At 37.6% G+C, this 22,519-nt stretch overlaps 1 protein-coding gene across 8 annotated transcripts in view; it reads left to right on the forward strand.

The window, feature by feature from the left end:
- Positions 1-22,519, forward strand: part of MAEA (macrophage erythroblast attacher, E3 ubiquitin ligase) — a 49,074-nt gene that overhangs the window by 21,162 nt on the left and 5,393 nt on the right. For all 8 annotated transcript variants that reach the window (XM_021535685.3, XM_021535684.2, XM_021535689.3 and 5 more), the window contains 4 exons: positions 52-255; positions 13,101-13,223; positions 16,206-16,282; positions 22,302-22,410. In XM_021535685.3, the coding sequence (XP_021391360.1) occupies positions 52-255; positions 13,101-13,223; positions 16,206-16,282; positions 22,302-22,410 (513 nt within the window). The remainder of the gene's footprint in view (positions 1-51; positions 256-13,100; positions 13,224-16,205; positions 16,283-22,301; positions 22,411-22,519) is intronic.

The raw sequence follows: 22,519 nt of genomic DNA on the forward strand, positions 1-22,519 counted from the left end.
TAAAAGGAGATTGAAAATGTGTAGCTCTTACTGTTGGTTTTTGCTTTTTAGGCCGTTGAGTCAATCCAGGCTGAGGATGAAAGTGCGAAGCTCTGCAAGCGCAGGATTGAACATCTGAAGGAGCACAGCAGTGACCAGCCAGCTGCTGCCAACATGTGGAAGAAGAAGCGCATGGATCGTATGATGGTGGAGCATCTCCTGCGCTGTGGCTACTACAACACAGCTGTGAAACTAGCCAGACAAAGTGGGATTGAGGTGGGTGCCACTGTGGACTGACTTGCTAACAAAATGGTAGTAGAGAGGAAGTGGGAAAATGAGAGCTAGCTGCTTTAGCCTTGTAGCAGTTATTTTTATGTATTGGTGGGCCTTCCTTGCTAATGTTTATCTGTTAATCTTTTTAGGCTTGAGTTTGTTCTCCTTGGCATAAATTGGGTTTTAATGTATTAAATAAGTCAAATTTGAAGGCAAAATTTTTAGTCACAAATTAAATGTTTTTAGATAAACACCTTTCTCTATTAAAACTCAGACTAATTCTCAAATGTCATATAAAATTTCTTTTTAGTGGCCTTTAGGCTGCTGATTAAGTAGGTGGTGGAGCTTCCCATCTGTCTAGCCCCACTCAGCTGATATATGTAGGTGACTAAACTGAGCAGAACAGCATTTGCTGATTGCAGGATCAACTGGTCTATTGTATCATCCTACTGTTTAATGCACTGAGAGAAAGGTTGGCTTTTACTTGGGAAAAGAAATTTTGATACAATTTGGGGTTTTTAGTAGCCATTCTATCTTGCATAATCCTAAGAACAGTTTGCTTGTTCACCATTTTGTGATTGTTGTTTTCCTTTTCACTGGTTAGCTAGCTGGTTTTGCTTGGGCTCACAGTGGGTTATGAACTGTTTGGAGTTTGTGTATTTTAGTGTAGCTACTTTATGCAGACCAGTGAATCCCGATTGTGGTCCTGTGACAGCCACAAGGACATTAAAACTGATTTTTTAAGCATATGCTCTTTGTCTAGAGAAATCATGTTTTGCAGATTTTAGGTAGCCTTTGCTATTTGGTCCTGAGTGATCCTTGAATCTTCTTTAGATACTTCTGATTCCAGAAGACATACAACTCTTCTAGTTAAAATCTTACTCTTATAAAGATGCTTTGAGTTCTCTTACATGACTTACATACTTTGCCTTTCTTAGGTGGAATAGTTGAACACATCTCATTTTGTTGGAGAAAAAGATATTTTTTTACTGATGTCAAATTAGAGCATATGTACTTGTTCTTTGTCACATAACAGGGACCTATTTGTCATGTGTCTCTTATTCCTTGGCTGCTTTACCGGTCTAATCCTGTTCAGCCAGCAGCAATTTCTGTAAATGCCAAATAGGAAATAGCATGTAGAGGCTGAATAGAAGTGAGAGGGGAGGTGGGTTAAAAAGTATTAATAGGAAATAGTCCTGAAAAAATCAGCTGAAGAGGCTGTTGTGCCTCACTGGAGATATAGTCCATGCATGTGAGTCAAAAATACCCAAGGCAATTAGCTGGGAGAACTGCAGCTTGACTGGTCAGCAGCTCTCCCACTTCTGGTAGATGTTTCCCTCTGTTTTGAGCAGGAGCTCGTCTCTGCTGAATCATCATGTTGCTGTACCTACTACGTCTGCTGAAAAGGCACTATGGAAATATTTTCACTTTCATAGCAAGCTCTATTATGCCTGATTAAGAAATGCTCAGCTTTGGTTTGGACATGAGCATGGAAGTCTGTCATGACATACTGCAAGACCCTGTGGTAAAAGCATCATGCTTAAAGCTTTTCATTCTGTTTGCTGACTAGAAAATTTTGTGTTAAAAAGCAAGTTTTAAATAAGATTATTTACCTTCTACCTGCAAGCCTAACTCTTTTAATTTGCATAACATCAGAGTGATTCCAATAACACAAAACATAGCTGCATGTTGAATGCACTGAGGCCATTTTTCTTTTAGTTTGCTCAAATTACGCATTTTAGTTGGCATTAGAGTTTGTTTTGGCTTAATGAAGATAAGGCTTCTCTCAGTTTCCCTGCTTTGCACCTGGCCTGACTGTATGGCAATCTTCTTTGTGAACAGCTTTTACAGTGTATGATACTGGGGCTTGTTTGTTACATAGCATTTATGGTTTTGCTGGTTTAGTAAGACAGCAGCAGCTTTGTTTCTTTTTGTTCCTTTCTTGCTAAAGGATATGAGTGTTGAAATGTTCTCTAATGCTTACTAATGTAACTTTGCTGTAGAGATTACAAAATACCATGTCATTCTTTCATCCCAAGTAATCTTTGTTTACTGTGGTCTCACCTGGCATTTTGATTAATGTCCCCACCACCACTCTTATCTTGATTTTGTTACCATTGGGTAGACATTATGCCCTAAGAAAGAAGCTGAAAACGGGTACTGACATTGTTCAGCTTGTCCAGCAGCCAGAGGTGAGGCTGGTGGACAGGTGGCCCACTGATGTACTCTTGTGGCAAGGACAATTCAACAGCACTCTGGGTTGCACTGATAAGCAGCAGCAGCAGAAGGGTGGCCATCCAGCCTCTCTACTCCTCTTAGACCCATCTGGAGTGCTGTACCCAGTTCTGGGCTCCCTAGCAGACACAAGAACTTGTCAAGTCTCTCCGTGCTTAGAGATGCTCAAAACCAGACTCGAATGGGAAGGATCCCAAGTAACCTGTTAGAGGTGATCCTGCTTTGAGCAGGGAGACAACACAAGTTCCAGAGGTCTGAACCTGAACCATTCTGTGATTCTGTTCCTCTGATTGTGGCTGAGGGCGCCCTTTGCTGCTCTTTGGAAAGGCTGAAGGAAGCAGTTCTTGGCAGTTCAGTTGTAGCTTGGGGATCCCAGGTTAAACACTTTCCAGTAGCTGTTAGACCAGTCTTGGGAGCAAGTCTCAGCCTGCCTGATTTAACTTTCTCGTGTGGCTCCTGAATGTGGAGACCTGCAGAGCTGCCAAGGTGCTGCATGGGTGAAGCAGATCAGGAAGGATTCTGCTTCAGTGACCACAGGGAAGCCATTAAATCATCCCTATGTTTGAGCAAACTGTCTGCTGTGTACTATTGGCAAAGATTGACTGTGTGCCATAGTGTCCAATTCTAGTAGTTTTTGATGGTCTGTGACAAATTTTAGGCTATTTTCTAAATTAATTACCTCCATAGGAATGATAGGCTATAAAATCTTGTAATAGAAGATACGTGCTTAAAAATCATGATTATAAACTAGGAAGCAGACAGAATGGAAAGCAATGCTGGATGTGAAAAATTATAGGGAGATTTTAAATATCACAGTTATGAACTTGCTGAAGTAAGGAATAACTTTGGCTATAAGGCATTTATACAGCATAAAGTTTTGGCAATATAAGAAATAAATTCTAAACATTAAATATTTGTTATATTTCTTTAAAGAGAAGTAATTCTGCTTGGGAAAGTAAACCAGAATGTGAGTAAGATTAAAAAAAAAGCTGACAGTCAAAGACAGAAATGTTTGTGCCAAAGTATATATGGGGTAGAGGGGATTGTATTATGGACCTTTTCTTTGATGTCTTCTGGCTCCATAATGATATGAAAAACAGTTTGGGTTGAAGATACAAATTAGATGTTAGGGTTGTTTGGTTTTTTTTTGTTGTTGCATATTAATAAAACTCATCAGTATAGGCTTATTAGAATAAATAAAATCAAAATAAGGTCATTATTGCAGTGTAATGCCACATCAATATAAAAATGCATTTTCATCTGCAGATTCGTATTTTCAGCTAACTGGCAAGATTGTCTGTTAATTTTATTATTTCATGTTCTGCTATACTGCTATCTCATTTCTGTGCCATTAATTGATATGCAAATCTAGTTTAGGAAGAGTGGTGTTCCAGTAGGAAGTTGGTTTCTGTTTGTAGATAAATTTTATAATTAGGCTACATATGTGGTAGTTAGTCTACTGTGTCTGGAGGTGGTGGGGTTTAAAATTGTCTTTGTTTTTCCAGCCCTTTCCTTAATAGGCTAGGAAGAAAAAATAAACATGCAAAGTGTCTTTACATTCTCTGCCTAATTATGTTTAGCTGTAGTGATTTTTGCCTATAGGATTGAAAACAAACCCAGATTCTGAAGCTTCCAGTCTCCCCTATGTGCTGTAAATCCTCTTTCCATCTTTGCTTAGCTTATTTTAGTAAAAGAATGCATCTCCTTGCCTTACTGCTCATGCTGTACAAAAGCTGTACAAGTGGCAATGTTTTTTCTGTGAAGGATAGCATAAATTCAGCTTAATTCTTAGTGTGTTGGGGCAGGGAGCAAATAATTCAAAAATCTATAATTCACTGAGGAACAGAAGAGTTACTGCACCCCTGGGCAGGGTGAACAGTGTCACTGTAGTGTGGGCAGTAAATGCTTGAGTTGAAAAAACTCTTAAGTAGCTTAAAACTGGTTAATTTGACCTTAAATCAGGGATTGTATATATAAATTAAAGTTCTGCCAGTTAGTGTTCTTAGATCAGTAATTAAGTGCATGCATTATCCCTCAAGAAACTTAACTAGCCCTTTGCATTCATAGCACAGTGTACTTTTTGCTTTTGAGAGCTGGAGGGTGGGAGGAAATGAGTATTCCATTGACTTCAGAGGTTTTGTCTAGACATACAACCATTGTCAACACTGATTGGTATTAGAAGGGCTTCTTGACACTTCAAGTATTGACAATTGACACAGTCCCAAAAAAATAATAATTTTCTTGAAGTGGGAGTTCAGGTCTCCAGTTATTGTCAATGGTTTCGTTCCTGAGCGGAACTTCTACATCTGTGGTAATGGTTATTTACTGGAGAATATCAAAACAGGGCAGATACTGAAAATTCATCCTAAAAGTATTTGTCTTTCAAAGTAGTAAATACGTTTATTTTAAAAAATTAATTTTAAATAAGGAACAATAGTCCCTGGAAAAACTGAGTAGCTTCCATTCTTCTCTCCCTCCTGTTTGGTCCACTTAGTCTTTTTTACTGCATCATTGCAGCTTCAGTTTTTGTAGAAGTGTTTTTGGAGGGATTAGCCTAACTAGAAAAGATATGTGCAACGAATTCAGGTGTGTTTCACTCTGAATTTTGTTAGACAAAGCTGTGAAATGTTATTTGATGTCCCCTGGTATAAGAGAAACTTGAATTCTTAAAGTCAAGCTTCATGACTTTTGACCAAGTATCTGATTTCTTCTTTTTCCTATTCTATACAAATGTTCCTTTTTTCAACCCCAAAGTTGAATGTTCTTTCCTTGTTTTAGGAAAGTGTTCCTCAGCACTGTGATATGGATCCTTCAGCTGACACCTCAGTAGAATACTGCTGAAGGATTTCTGCCTGCTACGGGGCAAAATCTTCCTGAAGTTGCTATTTTTGAAGTAATCCATTCCCTGAATAACTCTTCATAATTCTGTCAGAAAAGGGGAGATGGAAAATAACCTGCACATTTGAGATTCACAAAAAGGAGCAGTATTAAGTCTTAACTCAAAAAGTTAAAAGCTGAATAAGCACATCTTTTAAGAGTCATACAAATGTACCTTTAGAAATCCTCCTTGTTAAGATGTGTAGTCCAAGAATGGCTTGTAGGCAAACACACACATGTATTAAAGTAATTAATCAAAACACATGTATATTCATAACAATTCCATTTCAAATAGGTAAATAATATTAATCATAATGCTTGAACGTATTATTTACTTTGTTGTCATGCAGAACATAGCCCAGCTGACTTTCCAGATGCAGACTGGATGGTAAAAGGTGTCTTTTGCCAGGAGCTATTTGTGTCCCTCTCTTGTGACTTGCTGTTCCCACACTAGACATGTTACAGGAAAAGTATGTATGAAGGAACTCCTAAACAGACATTACTGATTTAAAAGTGCCAGGATTTTAGCTTGTGCTGCTTGAAGTTACCCTGCAGTTCCAAGCTATAGAGAGCTGCTTGGAAACTCCTTTAAATGTGTTTTGGCTGTACCTAGTGTAGGCATGGCAACTTTGAGTAGATTGGTATAATGAATGTCTGGGTGTGTTCATCTGAATTTCAAAGTGCTGCAATTCCTGCGCAGCCTTACATCTGCAGTTTGTCTCAAGCATCTTGAGGAATTAGAATTATGTAAATGTGAAATAGTCAAGATCGAAGCAGAATAACAAACTTCCTCATTACAAATCATTTGACACTTCAAAAGCCAACCACATGAATTGTGCTGTGATGTTGAACATCTTGTTTTTTTCAGTCCATTTAGACAAAGTGGGTTACCTGTGGTATATCATAACTGAGGTAATTCATTACAAAATACTTATTCTGGAAGGCTGGTGATGGAAGAAAAATTCTTGAATTTAAATTTTATCTAAATGGGGAATGGTGTTATCACCTGGAAGTAGTATCTACCCAGGAGTAGAAGAGGTTTGGGTTTAGTTATGCCTCTTCTTACTGTCCTTTCTTCCTGCCAGACATTCCTTCAAAGTATAAACCTTACCTCACATTTAACACTTGCTCTTACTACTACATTAGATGACAGGATAATGTTTTGTTACAGAATGTGTGTAGCTGCTGAGACAGACTGATCCTGCATGGATAAAAGCTGCAGGGCTTCTGCTCCACTAGCAAAGGATTAGGTGCCTTTCCTTTGCTAGAAGAGGCTATGACAGAAAATGAGGCACTTTTTTTTTCTGCCCAATGATGCATCTTAAGCTCTAGAGGCTTTGTCACACTACGGTAGTGTAGTCATTTATTACTGTACTTAGCATGGTATAATATGCTGATGGGTGAAGGTGCAGCCATTTGCTGAGCTACAAAAATTGCTGAGGCAAGAGCAAAGGATGCACTGGGAAAACAGATTGCTAATAACCCACCTCAGTGCTTGCTCCAACTCTGAGGCTCTTCCAAGCAGCTTATATCCTTGAGTGAAAGAAGGTGGAGGAAATACTTTTTTGCTTGGCTCTGGAGCAGCCAGTGCCAGAACATGTATAGTTTTGGTCACCACACTTCAGAAAGCTGTTGGAAAAACTGGCTGGAGGGAGAAATGTTATGGGTTGGTGCTTTGAGCAGGTGTGAGAGCAGAGGTCAAATACCAAGGAGTTTTGTAATCTAGTCATAAAAATTGAAGTTGGGCACAAGTTTAGAACATGAATCCATTACTAGAACTAATTAACAAAAGTACCAGTATCCTCTAATGCTATACAAAGACCATGTTCTTCTGACAGACACCCAGTGTGAGATACTGGGATCCTTCAAAAGCAACCAGGCAGAAGCAAAAGGTCAGTGCTATGCTGAGGGTATGGAAGATGCTCTCATGTGAAACCTCGACTGTACACCATGGGTGCTGTGTTTACTTCATAGACAGAAATGTTTCTGGCTCTTCTGTTCATGAATCTGTGGTTTGGCTGCCTGTTTTTGCATTTTCCCCCAATAACTAGCCCGGCAGCTGGCTTTGAGTAGGATATTCTTTCAGTTACTCTGTTTAGTTTCTCTCTAATCCTGTTAATGTGAGTAACATTATAACACTTAATAGTGGCTTAATGATCTTCAGACAATGTTATTTAATGAGCAGAGAGTAAGGAGGCCCCTTACTGTTAATTTGTGCCCTACTTTAACTAGTCTTCGGTAATTGTGGTGCTGCTTTATTGTCGCCACCTATGCCATTATTTTCTTAATTTGTGTCTCCCTTCAATGTTAGTGCAGTTCATACATACCCCATGTTGACTTTGAAAACACTGTTGCTCCAGCAGCCTTTTATTCCTGCCCTTTTATAGGGGCAGAGGAATTGGATTGTGGTCCCAATTCGTGTTACTGCCATCACAACCACCTGCACTGTGCCCCTCTTCACCTGCACCTCATTTTTGCTTCCTGCACTTGTTTTCAAGTAGGCAGTGTGACTGTGGTGTTCTCCAGGCTTCCTGCTCCTGCCAAGTGATGCCTCCTTCGCTGTTCCCCACTGTGGAAATACACTGACCTCTTCTTTCCCAGCTGCTCCTGTCATCTTACCTTGTAACTCCTTGTGTTTGCCTTCTCCTTGCTGAATTGTGTAACAGCAATCACTACCTGAGATGATGCCTGCATTTGCTGCGTGCTCATCACAGGGGAAATTTTAACAAATGAATTTATTTATATAGAAGACTAAATTGACCTCTTCATTTGTAACTGTTCATTTGTGCATTTCTATTTCACATCCATAGAACTAAATTATACTGAAGGTTGTGTTGCTGTGGAGAGTATGAGTAGTCATTAAAAGCTTAACACGGCTTTTTCTGAAGTTGTTGTTTGAATGATCTAAGTGTTTATTTTATTTCATATACAGGTAGTTTACCATGGTGCTGAACACTGAAGTGCGTCAGCAAAGGTTTTTTTATGAGGGTAGTGCTGTTATGCATCTAATGTGTATAGATATAGATAGTCAATCTTTTTAAAGCTGTTATTGGTACATACTCTTGGCAATGAGCCACTGATAGCTTGAGGCATATTGGCCTATTTTCAATTTCATATTGATGCTAGTAAGCAATTAAAAATAAACAATTTGCATTTTTTAAAAAATATATAGACAGCATATTATGATATTATGAATTGCTTATTTTATACAACAAATAGCTTATTTTATGATGCTTTTTCCACTGAGGAAACTAACTTTTCCACAAAATGCTGCCTTTTCTCACTGAATCAAATCTTTTATTTTATCTTGGTTAAGCCTAACATTTCTTTTTTTGATGAATTAATCTTGTTTTGAGAATAGCTTGTGGGAGATTTGAAAATATCAAGTATTGGGTGTTCCAGTACTCACTTCTGGTTAGTTTTGAGCCTTGTTAAAGATTCACATTTCTAATGTGAAATATTCTGGGGGTTATATTAATACATAAATGTTCATATGAATTATAAGGGATTTTATCACACATTCCTTCTCATAACTTTCCAGACTTGTGACTGGAGATCTCAAAAAGAAAAAGTACTTCAGCTCATGTGCATAGTGGAGACCAGTGGAGAGGAATGACTTGCTTGACTGCTCCAAATTTTAAAATGTTATATAAAAATCATCATGTGAACACTACATTAATTTCTGTAGTTATTTTGCTACTGCAGAAAAGATGTTTTTGTTCTAAGTCATTTGACATACGATCTAATGCAAAGTTGCTATTTTTGTTGCATCTGGTGTGTGCATCATCATGTGTGCATGCCACACATGTAGAGGTTTGGTTTTTTCCCAGTTCACTGCTGAATTCTCTCAGTTGTGCACAATCTAAATTTACAGCCTTTGTTTGGCTTTAAATTCAGTTTAAATTTGCATTTATATATATATTTACCAGTTTGGTTCACAACTTTATAATAAATGTAGCTGTGTTCAATTTTAAATTCATATGAAGCTTATATATCTGCCAGTTAAACCCAATTACCTAACTGCCTTTATACATACATTCTCATCAGTTCACAGCTATTATTCTTCACAGCCTTCACTGTATTTTTCTGAATCACTTCTTCTCTGTGACACAACCACATAAATTCATTAAGTTCTGGGTCCATTTTTCTTGTTCCCTCAGACTAGTGTTCAGTTTTGCTGCAGTCTTTCCCTCCAGTGAGGGCAGGCACTGTCTCTCCTGAAATCAAGGCAGTGCTGAGGAGGGCACCTGGCAAGGAGGGAGCTGCCCTGAGAGCTCAGCCCATCAGCTCCTGCTCACACTCACCAGAGTGCAGAAGCTCCAGAGGGGAAAGTGCATGAACATGCTTGGGATGTTCTTGCAAAGAACCCATCCGAGCAAATGGGATCCAGCTTTTATATTGGCCAGGCGTATGTATCTAGTAATCATCATCATAAAGGCATCCTCATTCTTCTTAGTATTTTATACCTAATAATTGGAGTTCTGTGCAGAATCACAGAGTTGGTAACCTCCCTCCCTGGAGGCACTTGCAGCTTAAAAAAGAAGCAGTGATATTTTAAAAGCTATATATATGTAAATCAGGCAGAGCATAGGGTGATAGCTGTATTCTTGTTTAAATAAGTGTCTCTGCTTTCACTAAAGTGTCTTCAGCCTTCATGTGCACTTTTCTTTAATAATAAGTGTCTTTCTCTGGAGTTTTCATTGTTGTAATGGAATTAAATAGTTCTTTTATGATAAGGTTCACCCAGTGTTGAGATAGTTACCCTTCTAAAACCTGGTTAGTGACTGTTGTATAGAAGGGAAAGTTGGTTCACTTTAGTCCAATACTGTTTTTTAAAGCAGAAATCATAAAATTCAGGTGATACTCCCTGGTTTGTACTTTGCTCCTCACTTGCGTGTTTGGATAATTGCTGCTAATACTTAATGGAGCGAGTTCTCCTCCTTGAGACATTTGAGACTATTTTGCAGTACAGTTGTAGAATTAAATGTAAGTTTCATGTAACTCAATCTTCCTGCCCAATCTCAGGTATTGTGTATTTGTAATCAAGTGATATAGGCAAAGCTATGACAGGACACTGGAAGCTGGAAAGTCTGTGCTAAGAGTTATGGTTTGATCCCAGCACTGAAATAATCTGTGTGTGGGGTAGGGTTTTCTTTAGTTCTGCAGTATTGGCAGGAAAATATTGCAGCCCTGAAAGTGTGAAATGAAGGGTGACATTACTGTTGTAAAGAGGGTGATTAAAGAGTTTAGAATTCCTTCTTAGTTTATATACAAGTCAGAAAACATTTGCCATGGTGCTGAATACTGTGTCATTTCAAGGGGGAGTGTGTGGCAACAGATTTCTTGCTTCTGCTTTCTCTGCACCTGCAAAATCAAGTGGCAGTATTTCTCTAAAATTGTGTATTTACATTTACTCAATTTTATATGTAAATTATATAAGAGAGGCACTTTGTAGCAGCCTGTGAGATCTTAATCCTGTTTTGGGAGCTGAGAAAGACAATGTTTCTGTATTGTCTGCAGCCTGTACAACTCGGAATTGCAGAATACTTTCAGAAAGCGATTCAGGACTGGAGTCTTAATTTTTTTTTGACTGGAACATGAGAAACTTGTTACAAATGCTAAACTGGTTCCTGTCCATCCAAGATGAGGTAGCCAAGCTGTACTCCCGACTGCCTGTGTAGAAGAGCTGTGCTAGTTTTGATAATTTCTCTGATACTCCTTTCTTCTGTTTCCTTAGTCCTAGCTAAGGAAGAAGCACCAAGAGCAGGCACCACCAGAAAAGATAGGAAAGTATGATTGGATTAAAAAATCAAACCTGTGTGGCATGTGGAGTTTCTAAAGGTTTATTCCCTAATTGTGTCTTAGTATTTTTGTAGTAATCAGTCTGCATGATTAAGACTTCTATTTCTAATCAAATGCAAAAGCTATTCCTGCCTCTACAAAAGGATTTCTTAATGCCTTTTTTATATTGTTCCTTAACTTTCTATCAAGTCAACAGAGAAGAAAATCCTATTTATTGGTGCAATTTAAATGTAATTGTTGGTTCTGAAAGAAACTCTTTTAATTTAAAATGTTCTCCTCTGTTTTCTGGATACATACTGTCTATTTAATAGAGAAGGCTGCCAAGCTTTGACTTCTTTTGGCAGCCGGGAATCTAATTAGCATTTCTGTTATATAGAACCTTTTCATTTTAAATTTTCAAACGCAGTGTAGAAATTCTCTTTTTATTTGAGAGTTTTGTCTGCCTCAGAAGCAATTGCTGTCTTTTTGTTCATAGTAGAGGGCTGCTATACCAACACCTGATTGATAAATACAGATAGCTGGGAATCTCTCACCAGCTCATGGACTTCTCAAATGCCGCCCTTATGCTTCTTTTTTTTTTTTATTAAGCTTAAACTATAAAAAGCTAACAAATGAGAATAAACCAGTGATTTGGTTCTGATTAGCAGATCCAGCCCTTTTTTGATGTAGAAGCAAATGCTTTTGTTGTAATTTGGTGTAAAAGTGAATGCTGAGGGCACATAGCTCAAATAAGTTTGAGGAGATGTATGGAGATGATATTGTTTGTAACTTAAATGGAACTATCTTTCCACTCAGCAGCTGTATGGAATGTAAGCAAGATAATTAATATGACTGCATTATGTGTCAAGCTGCTTACACAGATGAGTTAATGGACAAGAGGTTTTTATATGGTCACCTTATCATGCACAGGGGAGTAATGCACTTATCTTCAACTTGAGCATATCATCAGGAAAACCTCAGACCAGGCAAAAGATTTATTCTCATGTTCTTGTAGGAATACTTTAAAAATACTGTTGTGGAACAGGTTGACATTCTTTCAGTCCATTTGCCAACACATTGATAAAATAGAGGGGTTTTTTTAACCCTAAAGGTATGGGAAGAGTCCATTAAAATCCAGTCTCAGTGTTGTTCTGTAAACTTGTAGCTGTCTGAATTCTGAGCTCAGTCTGACTTACCTGGATTTGATACCAGTAGAACTGTGGGAGGCCCTTTATTCTTTTGATGGTAAATGGTTTTGTTGGTCATACAACCTATAAAATAAATGTTAATGTTTTGGTTTTAAAATTCAAGTAATGAGAGGAAGATTTAGTAAAAGCTGCAAGTTCTGCTGCACTTCAGAAATACACGTGGCTTGTTTAAATTTCTGTAAATAACCATACTGATAACCCTAACATGATTTAGTTTACTTTCCCAATAGTATTAGACTTCCTGGATTAGTAAGGAAAAGCTGTATTTCTAAGGCTTATGAAATGCCAGATGTGAATGTGATATATAGCTGATGCTCATTCTGATTTTCAGCTTTTTCTCTTGGAAGGTAGAACTTCTAAGATTAAGTATATTTAGCTGTTCTGACAGATGAAATTGCCATCTATTTCTGAGCGTGATTTTGTTCACTAGAGCTATGGTAATATTTGTGATATTAAGCATGTATATTATGTAAAGTCTGCAAGACTCTAGGTGTAATCTTTAATAGTTTTCTTTTTTTTTTAATTCTAATTCTGTTATGTAACTAGACTCAGAACTGTTGTCACTATCAGAACATTCCAGTCCATGGAAATATCCTGTAATGTCTTTTTGCAAAGTACAATTCTAAAATCCAGAAGTCTTGAGAACAAAGTCTTTTGTATGTCTGTATTCCAGCTAATTTGAAGAATTGCTGTGTAAAGTATGAGTAAAATTTAACAACACCTTCCTTCCTTTTTTGTCTTGTGAAGGATTTGGTAAATATTGAGATGTTTTTGACTGCTAAAGAAGTGGAAGAGTCATTGGAAAGACAAGAGACTATGACTTGCTTGGCTTGGTGTCATGACAACAAATCCAGACTCAGAAAAATGAAGGTATGCAAATGTAACATGTTCACATTTTGCTTAATCTTTTGTGTACACTACTTGGATGCTGGATGTGGTTAATATGTTTTAAATTACAGGTCTTGAAAAAGGTCTTGTATAAAAGTAAGGACAGTAAGTATAAAAATGTTCTTAAAAGGCATAGGTAGTTGGAGCTAAACAGGCTCACAAATGCCAGACCTGGAAGTGAGTGGTAGGTCATCTTCTGGATTCAGTGTTGTCTCAACAAATTATGCTCAAATAAAATACAATACTCAGTTGGGTTTAGTGTAATTTGAAAACAAATAAATGCAGAAATATGTAGTGTCTTGATGCATGTAACATTAAATTTATAACTCCGTGCATCTTGGTGAGACTTTAATTTATATGTGAAGGTGTCTAAAGAATGAAATTAATTGCTAATCTCTGCCCTCAGGTTTAAAATTTCTGAAAGAAATTTCATGCAGATTTTAGTCTTAGTAATTTTTAACTCTTGAATATAAGAAGACAGAACTTTAGAGTAAAGAATTAACTTGCTTGGAGAAAATACGAAAACAAAAGCTGGAATCTATTCAAGCAATAAACACAAAAAGTCTTCCTCAAGCCATCAAGTACCATGAGCTGAACACGCTGTGTACTTGTTGTTATGCATTCCATTTAAATTTCCTTGTCTCTTAAATTACGCATTTCAAAACGTGCTGTAATCTTTTATAGGGCTTGCAGAAATCTGTTTTTAACTGATATTAACCAAAATCCCTGCCTCCCTTAAAGAAGTTTTTATCTTATTTTTTTAAACTAAGTGATTTCTTTAACCAGAAATGTGTGAGTGCGCTTAACAATAAGCAGAGAGTGACGTTCTCTGTCACTCAGGGGCACCAAACTGACAATGTGCCAAAGATGGGATGCAAAAGTCAATCAGCCAGTCATTACTCTAGAAAAAATTATGACTTTGTTATGGAAACCATTAAAGGAAAACCAGAATTGGTGTGTAAACCACATTGCATAATTATACTGCTAAAAATTCCTCCTTGTGAAATCTTAAAATGTTAAGTAATACAAGAAATATAATCTGAACATCTTGCGTTCATCACCAATTTTCAGCAAGCAGTAAATAAGGAAGACTCTTCTCCATCCTCTTTTTGAAAAACAAAACTACAACAAAAATCTATTTCTGCAAGCCTTATGCTTTTTTCGTTATCTTTTTTTGTTTCTTTTTTAATCAAACAAAAACCAAAGTTAAGGCTGTGAGAGATCAGAGTTGGAAGATGAGAAATTACTGTGCTTCTTTTTGAAAAGCAAACATTTCTTCTACTTCTAGTTGCTTAGCTACTCATCACTGTTAATGTTCTAAAATCATAGCCACCACCTACCTGAATGCAAGCCTTATCTAAAATCTATACTGTTTGGTGGCCTGGAAAGCAGTCATGCAATCTTTTCAGGTGTGAGCAATCTGAAATCTTGTGAAGGGCTGCTGTGGGATTATTTGAAGTACACAGAGTTGGAATGTGCATCATCTGATTGTCTAGGGCTCTCTGCTTCTAGTTACATTTGTCTGCAGAACCCCTGGGGCCATTGGCCTGCACCTTACTTAAAAATTCATTTGCTTGACATGTGAGTTTTGCTATGGAAACATCCCAGCAAAAGAGGACATTTGCTATGGAAATATCCCAGCAAAAGAGGAAGCCCTGGGACTTAGTATCATTAACAATTAAAAAGCTTGTTCAGATTTTTAGTAGAAACAGGCTTATTTAAAATTCTAGATGAAGGGCTTGTGTAGATTTGGTTAACAAGGTATTTTAAAATAGTCCTATTGAAAATCTCAAGGGGAGAAAGTTTTATTTTCTGTTAAATCTGGGCTTGAATACAGAACAATGCATATTTGGAAGATAATTTTTTCTGTTCCTTAAACAAGTTACTTTTAACATGAAAGAATGCATCATTTTTATGTTCAAATGCCTTATGTTTTAAGTCTTAAATAAGCAGTTGTTGCAATGTATGCATTAGTCACACCAGGCAGCTAACTTAGAGAAATTCAGAGTTGCTCAAATTCCTACTGAAGTCACTGAGGAATTTTGATATGACTGTGCTGATGGACAATAAACAAAAGGCAACTATTCATTAGAGACATGGTTGAAGAAAAAACACTCGGCAAGTGGCATAGAGAAACACAGGGAATAGAGTTCTTTACAGGATTCAGAGCACTTTGGGATTTCATTATTAATAAGGTAATAAAACAGTTGACTGTGTCCCTATAAAGAAGCATAAGGATTTGTTTTTTTATGGGGGGACATATTTTTCTTTTTAATTCCACATATTCAAAGTTTTTTTATAGATTTTGTGAACTGGTGATGGAATTTGATTTAAAGGGACACTCTCAACTTCGTTAGGCTTCAAATTTTACCTTTTTCCATAAACAGGTAAATGCCACTTGGTTTTCTTGTTTGAGACTTGTTTCCAGCATGGCTTTTAGATGTTTGACAAGAGGAGTGGGATAGAAGCTTGAAGGAAGGGAGGGGAGGGTATTGCAGCAACTTAAATGTTGTGCTAATTTTTGTTAATATTGGGGTTTTTCAAAATTCATTCAAAGGCTTGTTTCTTCCTTGAAGTCTTCTGGGTAGATCTGTCTAAATTATCACATAGCCCCAAACTCCTGCTGACTCTACTACTTTAAATTATAAGAAAGTAGAAGGAAACCACCTATTCCTCTCTGTGTCTCAGGTAACAAGGCTTTCAGTCATTAGGAAAAGGTTCATCCCTGCCGAAGTTTTAAAGGAGGCAAGAGGAGGAGGAGGATTTTGTTTGCTTTTAGGGAATTCTGTGCTGATCTTGTCTGTAGAGTCAGCATTTCAACTTTTTTTGCATGAATGCCTAAAAGCAAGCAAACCAGGTTGCATGTTATTAACACTTCTTTTTTGTTGTGCACACGTAGTTGTTAACAAACCATGGGGTGCAACTTTGGCACCATCTAAGACCCTGTCTTGTCTTTAATCTCAGAGCTGTCTGGAGTTCAGCCTAAGGATTCAGGAGTTCATTGAACTCATTCGACAGAACAAGAGACTGGATGCTGTGAGGTATGAAATTAGGATGCTTTCCAATCAGTTTTCTTAACAAGATGGTATTATGTAGAAATGTGTGGTTATTGTTGCAACACCCAGAAGCCCTGTAAAACTTTGAAGGGTCTTGCCTGGTATTGTCATCAGTCTTTGGATTTAAGCTGGGCTTGGACTTTTTTTAAAGGCAAAGTGCCATTCCACAGATGCACCTTCTTTAAGACTTGATGTTGTCACTGAAACTGTGTCTTCTTATTCTTCAAAATCAAGGTTTAGAAAATTAACCTGTTTTAAAAATCAAATTGATTTTCTGGTGGCATATAGTGTAAAATATAAATATATATTCACCCTTAACTAATTTTTAGGAGGTACAGCCAGCTTCTCATGGCAATTCATTACAGTTTTAATCACCAGAAATACTAAAAGGTTAATGAAACCTTCATCTAAAGCTTTAACATTTCAATTTTGACTGATTCTCCTTTGCTATCTTCATTAAACTTTTTGTTCTGCAAGTTACCTGCAAGACCATGTTTGGCCCCTGTACTGATGCCTAATTTAGAGTTCTGTATTTAATAAGATGTATAATTTTATACATCTTATAAAATGGGAGAGGGTTGGAGAGGGATGTTAGGTTTTCCTCACTTCATTCTTCTGGCTCCAAATGAGGAAACCAACTCAATATCCATTTTTACCTGTTCTGAAGTAGTTCAGTGGGGACTACAGAGAGAAAGCAACAATGCCCAGTAGGGCTGTGAATCAGTGACAGGAGTGCAGTCACACCTCAGCACTCTCTGACTTAACCACAAGAGAGTTTTTCTGACAAGACTTTCAGTACCAGCACATGAAGCAATTTATACATCCAAGTTAATGGTCCTGATTTAAGGTGGAATAATGGTCAGGATAACACAGGAAACTAGTCTTGCTGAAATAAGTAGAATTTTGATACCTTGACAGAGAAATGCATTGGTAATTTGATAAGCAATGACCTTGCCATCACCAAAGTACAGTGCAGGTGGCAGAGCCTGCTGGAGCTTACATGTGCACAAGGGAAGGGGAATCCTCAGCAGCTTCTGTTTTGTAAGAATATTTTAAACCTGAAGAGAGGGGAGAAGTTCATGGCCCAACCTAAAGCTTTGCTGATACATCCTGATAAGAAGATTGTTGCCATGTAATATTTCTGTGTCAAGGAAGTTGCAAGTTCTGCTGCCTTTAAACCCAAACTAGGTACTTCAGAAACTGAAACTTGTATTTGTGGCAGAGCTGATTTTTTGCTCTGAGCAGCACAGAGGTACAGAAAACTATCATAATGTATTCACAGACTGAAAACATTCTAGCATTTTCCCAAATCTAGATGGAGAAGCTCTCCTGCAGGGCAAAGTTTTAGGGTTATTTTCAGGTTTTATTTCTAATTTCATTCGATGCATGGCTTGCTTTGAGCTAATATCATTCCTACTTTGCCCTACTTGCACTTAAATCATCTTTGCTCTGGTCCCAGCCAATGCAAATGTGCAGTCTGATAAACTCCAGCTAATTTTAATGTTAATAATTAAAACCAAACATAATTAAATACAAAACCTACAAGCTAGCATTTAGATATGTGCACTTACCCTTTGATAGAATTATCAAATCCTAAGGAATTGTCAAGTACTTAAGAAAAGGATGAAAGAGACTCAGCTCCATTATCTGTCTTCTGAAGCCCATGGTGCTCTTTATACCAAATGAATACTGTGCCTTTAGCTTTATTCTCAGTTTGTTTCTTTGCCAAGTATGCAGTCATGCATCTTAACAATGAGTAGTCCATGCTCTAAAAACTATTTTCTTTGAGCTACAGCTTCCTTATGTAGCTTGGAAACCAGAGGGCAGGCACAGAGCTGGAATAAGGAAATAGGCTGAGAACTGGGACAAAGCAGATTAAGGTCCTTCTGTATTTTATTGTTACTGGATATTTGTTTCCCTCTCATCCCTTTTCTACAACAGAAGTAGTAAAATTTGCAAGCTGACAGTCCTCAAGAGGACACAGCATGCTGTGTGGAATAACCTGTCTGAGGTTTACAACTTAAAGCTCCTGTCTGTATGGCAAACAAGGCATCCATATTGAGTGCTGTTGGGGTGAAGTGTGTATATTCCATATACCTGCTGAAATTCAGGGTTGACATACATTTTATACCTGGCAATTATCAGTTGCCACTCATGGCAGTGCTGATTTAACTTCATAACCAACTTTAAAAGGAAAAGGAGCTGTGGAAGTCTTTCTATATCTTAATTGACTCCTTTCTAGGAGGATGAGTTTTGATTATTTTGCACATTCAGACTCCAGCATGTCAATACTTCCTTTCAGTATTGTGGCTTAAAAACTGTAAGTGTTTTGCCATGACATTCTACTTTGTTTCAAAGTAAATAAGTAATGAATGAGGGATACCTTTGGGGAGGTGTGGCATAAATCTCATTGCTTCTAGCGAACCCTTGCAACTTGTGGTTTTATTAGCTTGCTTCTGTTAAGTGCCTGCAGCAGGATTCTTTCACTATTGTGTCTGTGGTGCAATAAATAGGTCAGGCATCCATTAGAAAGCAGAGAAAGAGGCTGTTTACCCAGGAGTTTCCTGTACGAGTGGAACTCGGGGAACTGATATTTTGTTGAATTGCAGCTGGTGTTTAAATAAGTTTGAAAGGTTTTGCTGCCTGCTGAGAACTTCTAAAGTGACATTGCTTTTACATTAAAATTGATGTGAACTTTAAAATTATACATCTTATTAAATAAGTGTTTGAATTTGTGTAGCTTTTTAGAATGAGTACAAACAGACTTTCCTCTAAGGTACCGTATCAGAGTAGCCTTGAAAGTGCAAGTTTCAAGAATGTAAAAAACTGTTCTTAAATAGAAAGAGTAAATCTCTTAACCTTAAATATAACACAAAGTTTTTTTGCCTAGTGTCATTAGCCTTTAACTCTCAGTCTCTAGGGCTTTTTTGTCAGATTTGTACCTACTAAAGTAACAATGAATGACTGATGACACCAATTTCACACTTTCACAGCTCTCACTAATTTCATTCTGGGAAATCTGACAGCATTTTGATATTTTGCTCTTACACAATGCCAGAGATATGCAAAGTTCTCAGCTAAAAGCTTAACAAAACATCATGCACACTTCCTACTCTGGGAATACAAAGGACAAAAAGGAGTAAATAATAGCTGATGGTGGGCAAAGTTAGGAGGAGAAAATGGCTACAGTCTATCATTTTAGTCAACTTCCCTCCTACAAGGATGAATGAACACTTTATTTTTTTAGTGGGGGTGCAGTTGAACAGGAGTATAAATATACTTTTGAGAACTTTGATTGTAAATTCTGCTGATTGTCATAAGGATCCAAGATAAAGGCATTAAGGCATTGGCCAAAAAACTGAGTAGAAACAAGTCCTTTCTTGATAACACCTTATATTTGTGTTCAGTTATTGCTACTGCCCAATAAAAATGTTCATTTTTATATTCAGGCATATGTAGACATATAAGCTGGACATTGCATATGTGGATCCTTCTGTAACAGTTGAGTGTACCCTCAGTGAACTGTAGGTTTTCAAGTCTTTGTAAATATTTGCCAAGTACAATATGTCAGCTGTACCTGTGTGGGCTGGAGGGACACACAAAAGATGATGAACTTTGTCCTTGCAGAGTTTACAGGATCATTCTGGGATTTGAAAAACAAAATTTTCTACCTTTTACTTAGATCTGTTACAAGAATTTAGTGGCTTCAGGGATGGTCTGTTGTCAGGATTTTAAACATTTTCCTGAAAAATTTAGCTCCCTGCCTTAGCTATATGTGCTAATGGTGGTAAAAACATTGCAATTAAGCATTGTAATGTTCACCTAGATCTCAGGAGCAAACCAGCACTTGCACAGAGATGGAAATAGCTGAGTGGCAAGGAATGGGGTGAATAATGGCACGAGGGCAAATAAGGTGTAATTCCACCGTTGTGTATTCCCAAGTAATTTACAGTGTTGTGTCTTGCTTCCCAATCTGAAAAAGACTTGAGTGCTATGAATTAATGAATTTGCTTCACCTTTGAAAGATACCTTGCTCCATTTTAATTTCTCAGTGGATGGAGTTCAGCAATAGCGCGCAGACCTTGTGGGAAACTTTCTTAGGTTTGTTTTTATTTTTAAAGAACACAGGAGAGAGGGAAAGTCAGGAGATTAAGACTAACACAAGGTCACTTTGGAAAACCTGACTCATTCTGGCTGAACCAAATCCAGCCACCACATCCCAGTGTGTTCAGTACTTTGCATGTGAGCATGTGATGGAAGGCTGATGCCCTGGCAGGGAGGAGAACCTCAACCCTAACCAGGCTGTGAAAACTGAAGTGTGACTTCAGTTTTACCATCACAGAACACAACTGTACTCTGATCAGTTCTTGTGAGAAGATTCTTTTTCCCCTTTTTTCTCTCATGCATGCACAGATAATCTCAGCTGGTAGATCTGAAGTTTTCGGTTTGCCTAATCTGAGTTTGCAAAAGCTCTCAATTTCATCTGCAGCTCTCCACAGTTATTTCAGCATTCTTCCAGTGTGTCCAGGCTGTCTCTTCTCTCAGGCCAGGGGGTTTGTGCTTCTGTCCTCATAACAGTAATCACCTGGGGAACAATGTTTACGTTCCTGAATTGCTCACCCAGCATAGGAAATTGGGTGGAAACATTCTGTCCTACATAAACTTCCATTGCTTCCTGGCTTGGGTGGGAGAGGAAGTGGGAGTACTGAAATACTGCTAAAGAGACTGTTCTCATGGTATTGATGACCTCAGTGTAGTTGTCAAATTCAGAATTGGGGAAAAAAAAAAAAAAACAAAACTTGCCAAGGTTTTCTTATTCAGGCCATGAAATTGGCATTTTGAAATACTGTCTATTCCCAGAAGTAATTTAGGAATTATTTTTAAAATTCTTCAAAAGTTAAAAAAGAGCAAACTCTTAGTGGAAGACTAAGATGAGATGACTCGGTATCTTTCCTGTAATGCAAACTGTGCAGAAGTCACAGCATAGGGAAAATTTTCCTACCCTTATGCAATGCCAGAAGTTGAGTATAATGCTGGTTCCATAGCCAGCCTGCTGTGCTACATCTGTGCACCACTGAAAACAGGAGCTTTAGCAGAACCGCTGAGCAAATCGTCCAGTTTAAAGGATGAAGGGTCTTCCTGCACACTTACACTCCAACTTGAGAATTACCAATCTTGGGAACACTAGACTGGGGAAACTTTAATTTAGGGTTTTGAAGTAGTTGGATAGCCTCATAATCTGGTAATAATTTTGTGGTTTCTTACTCTTTCCTGAAAAATATTAAAGTTTGTATTTTTTATTTAAATATGTTTCTGGTACTTCTGTAACTTATTTCAGATATCCAAGCTTTCAGCCATGTGTTTATCCTTTACAATCTGTATGTGTTAAAGCACAAAAATTTATACTGAAGCTCTAATTCATTTTTTTTCCTGGCTAAAAAAAAGTGCTTTTAACAAAGTATTTTCTATTACATTGCCCTACAATTTCTTGTAGTCTGCACAGAAAGTGATATTGTTTTCTACCCTACACTCCTGCCCCCAAAAAATCATTCATTCAAAATAAACATTGTCCCAGTTGTCAGTATAGACAAGGCAGATAATTTGAGCACTCTTGATGTGTAAGGGGTCTGGAACAGCTGATTTTCAGACTGCCTTTATCTCACTTGTCAGTGTGTGCCAGATGAGTGTCATACACTGAGCCTGCATGAGCAGAGACATTTCTTCTAATAATCATGGTGGTTTTAGTTCTAGGTGAGGCAATACTTCACACTACAGTAAAAAGATTTATGAGAAATTACAGTGTAACAATACTAATTCTTAGTCATTCTTGCATTCCCCTTTGTAGGATGTGTTTTTTCAAGTCCTTTAAATGTACATAGAGCCTCTTGGAGTTCATGTATTGAGATCAGAATCTATAGGTTTTCTCTGAAATCTTCCATGATTAAGTGAATTTCCTTGATTTGGAAGCAAGGCTGTGTAATAAAGGATTGATTCTCTATTTCAGACATGCAAGAAAGCACTTCAGTCAGGCTGAGGGAAGCCAGCTGGATGAGGTTCGACAGGTGATGGGAATGTTGGCCTTTCCCTCAGACACTCATATCTCTCCCTATAAGGTAACATGGAAATTCAGTGTTACAACACAATATTAAAACAGATGTTTCAGTTCTTTTTTGCAGCACAGGAAAATGCATTGATAATATCAAGATGTTTTTTTTTAAATTT

The sequence above is a fragment of the Lonchura striata genome, chromosome 4 (assembly GCF_046129695.1).
Source record: "Lonchura striata isolate bLonStr1 chromosome 4, bLonStr1.mat, whole genome shotgun sequence".
NCBI lineage: Eukaryota > Metazoa > Chordata > Aves > Passeriformes > Estrildidae > Lonchura > Lonchura striata.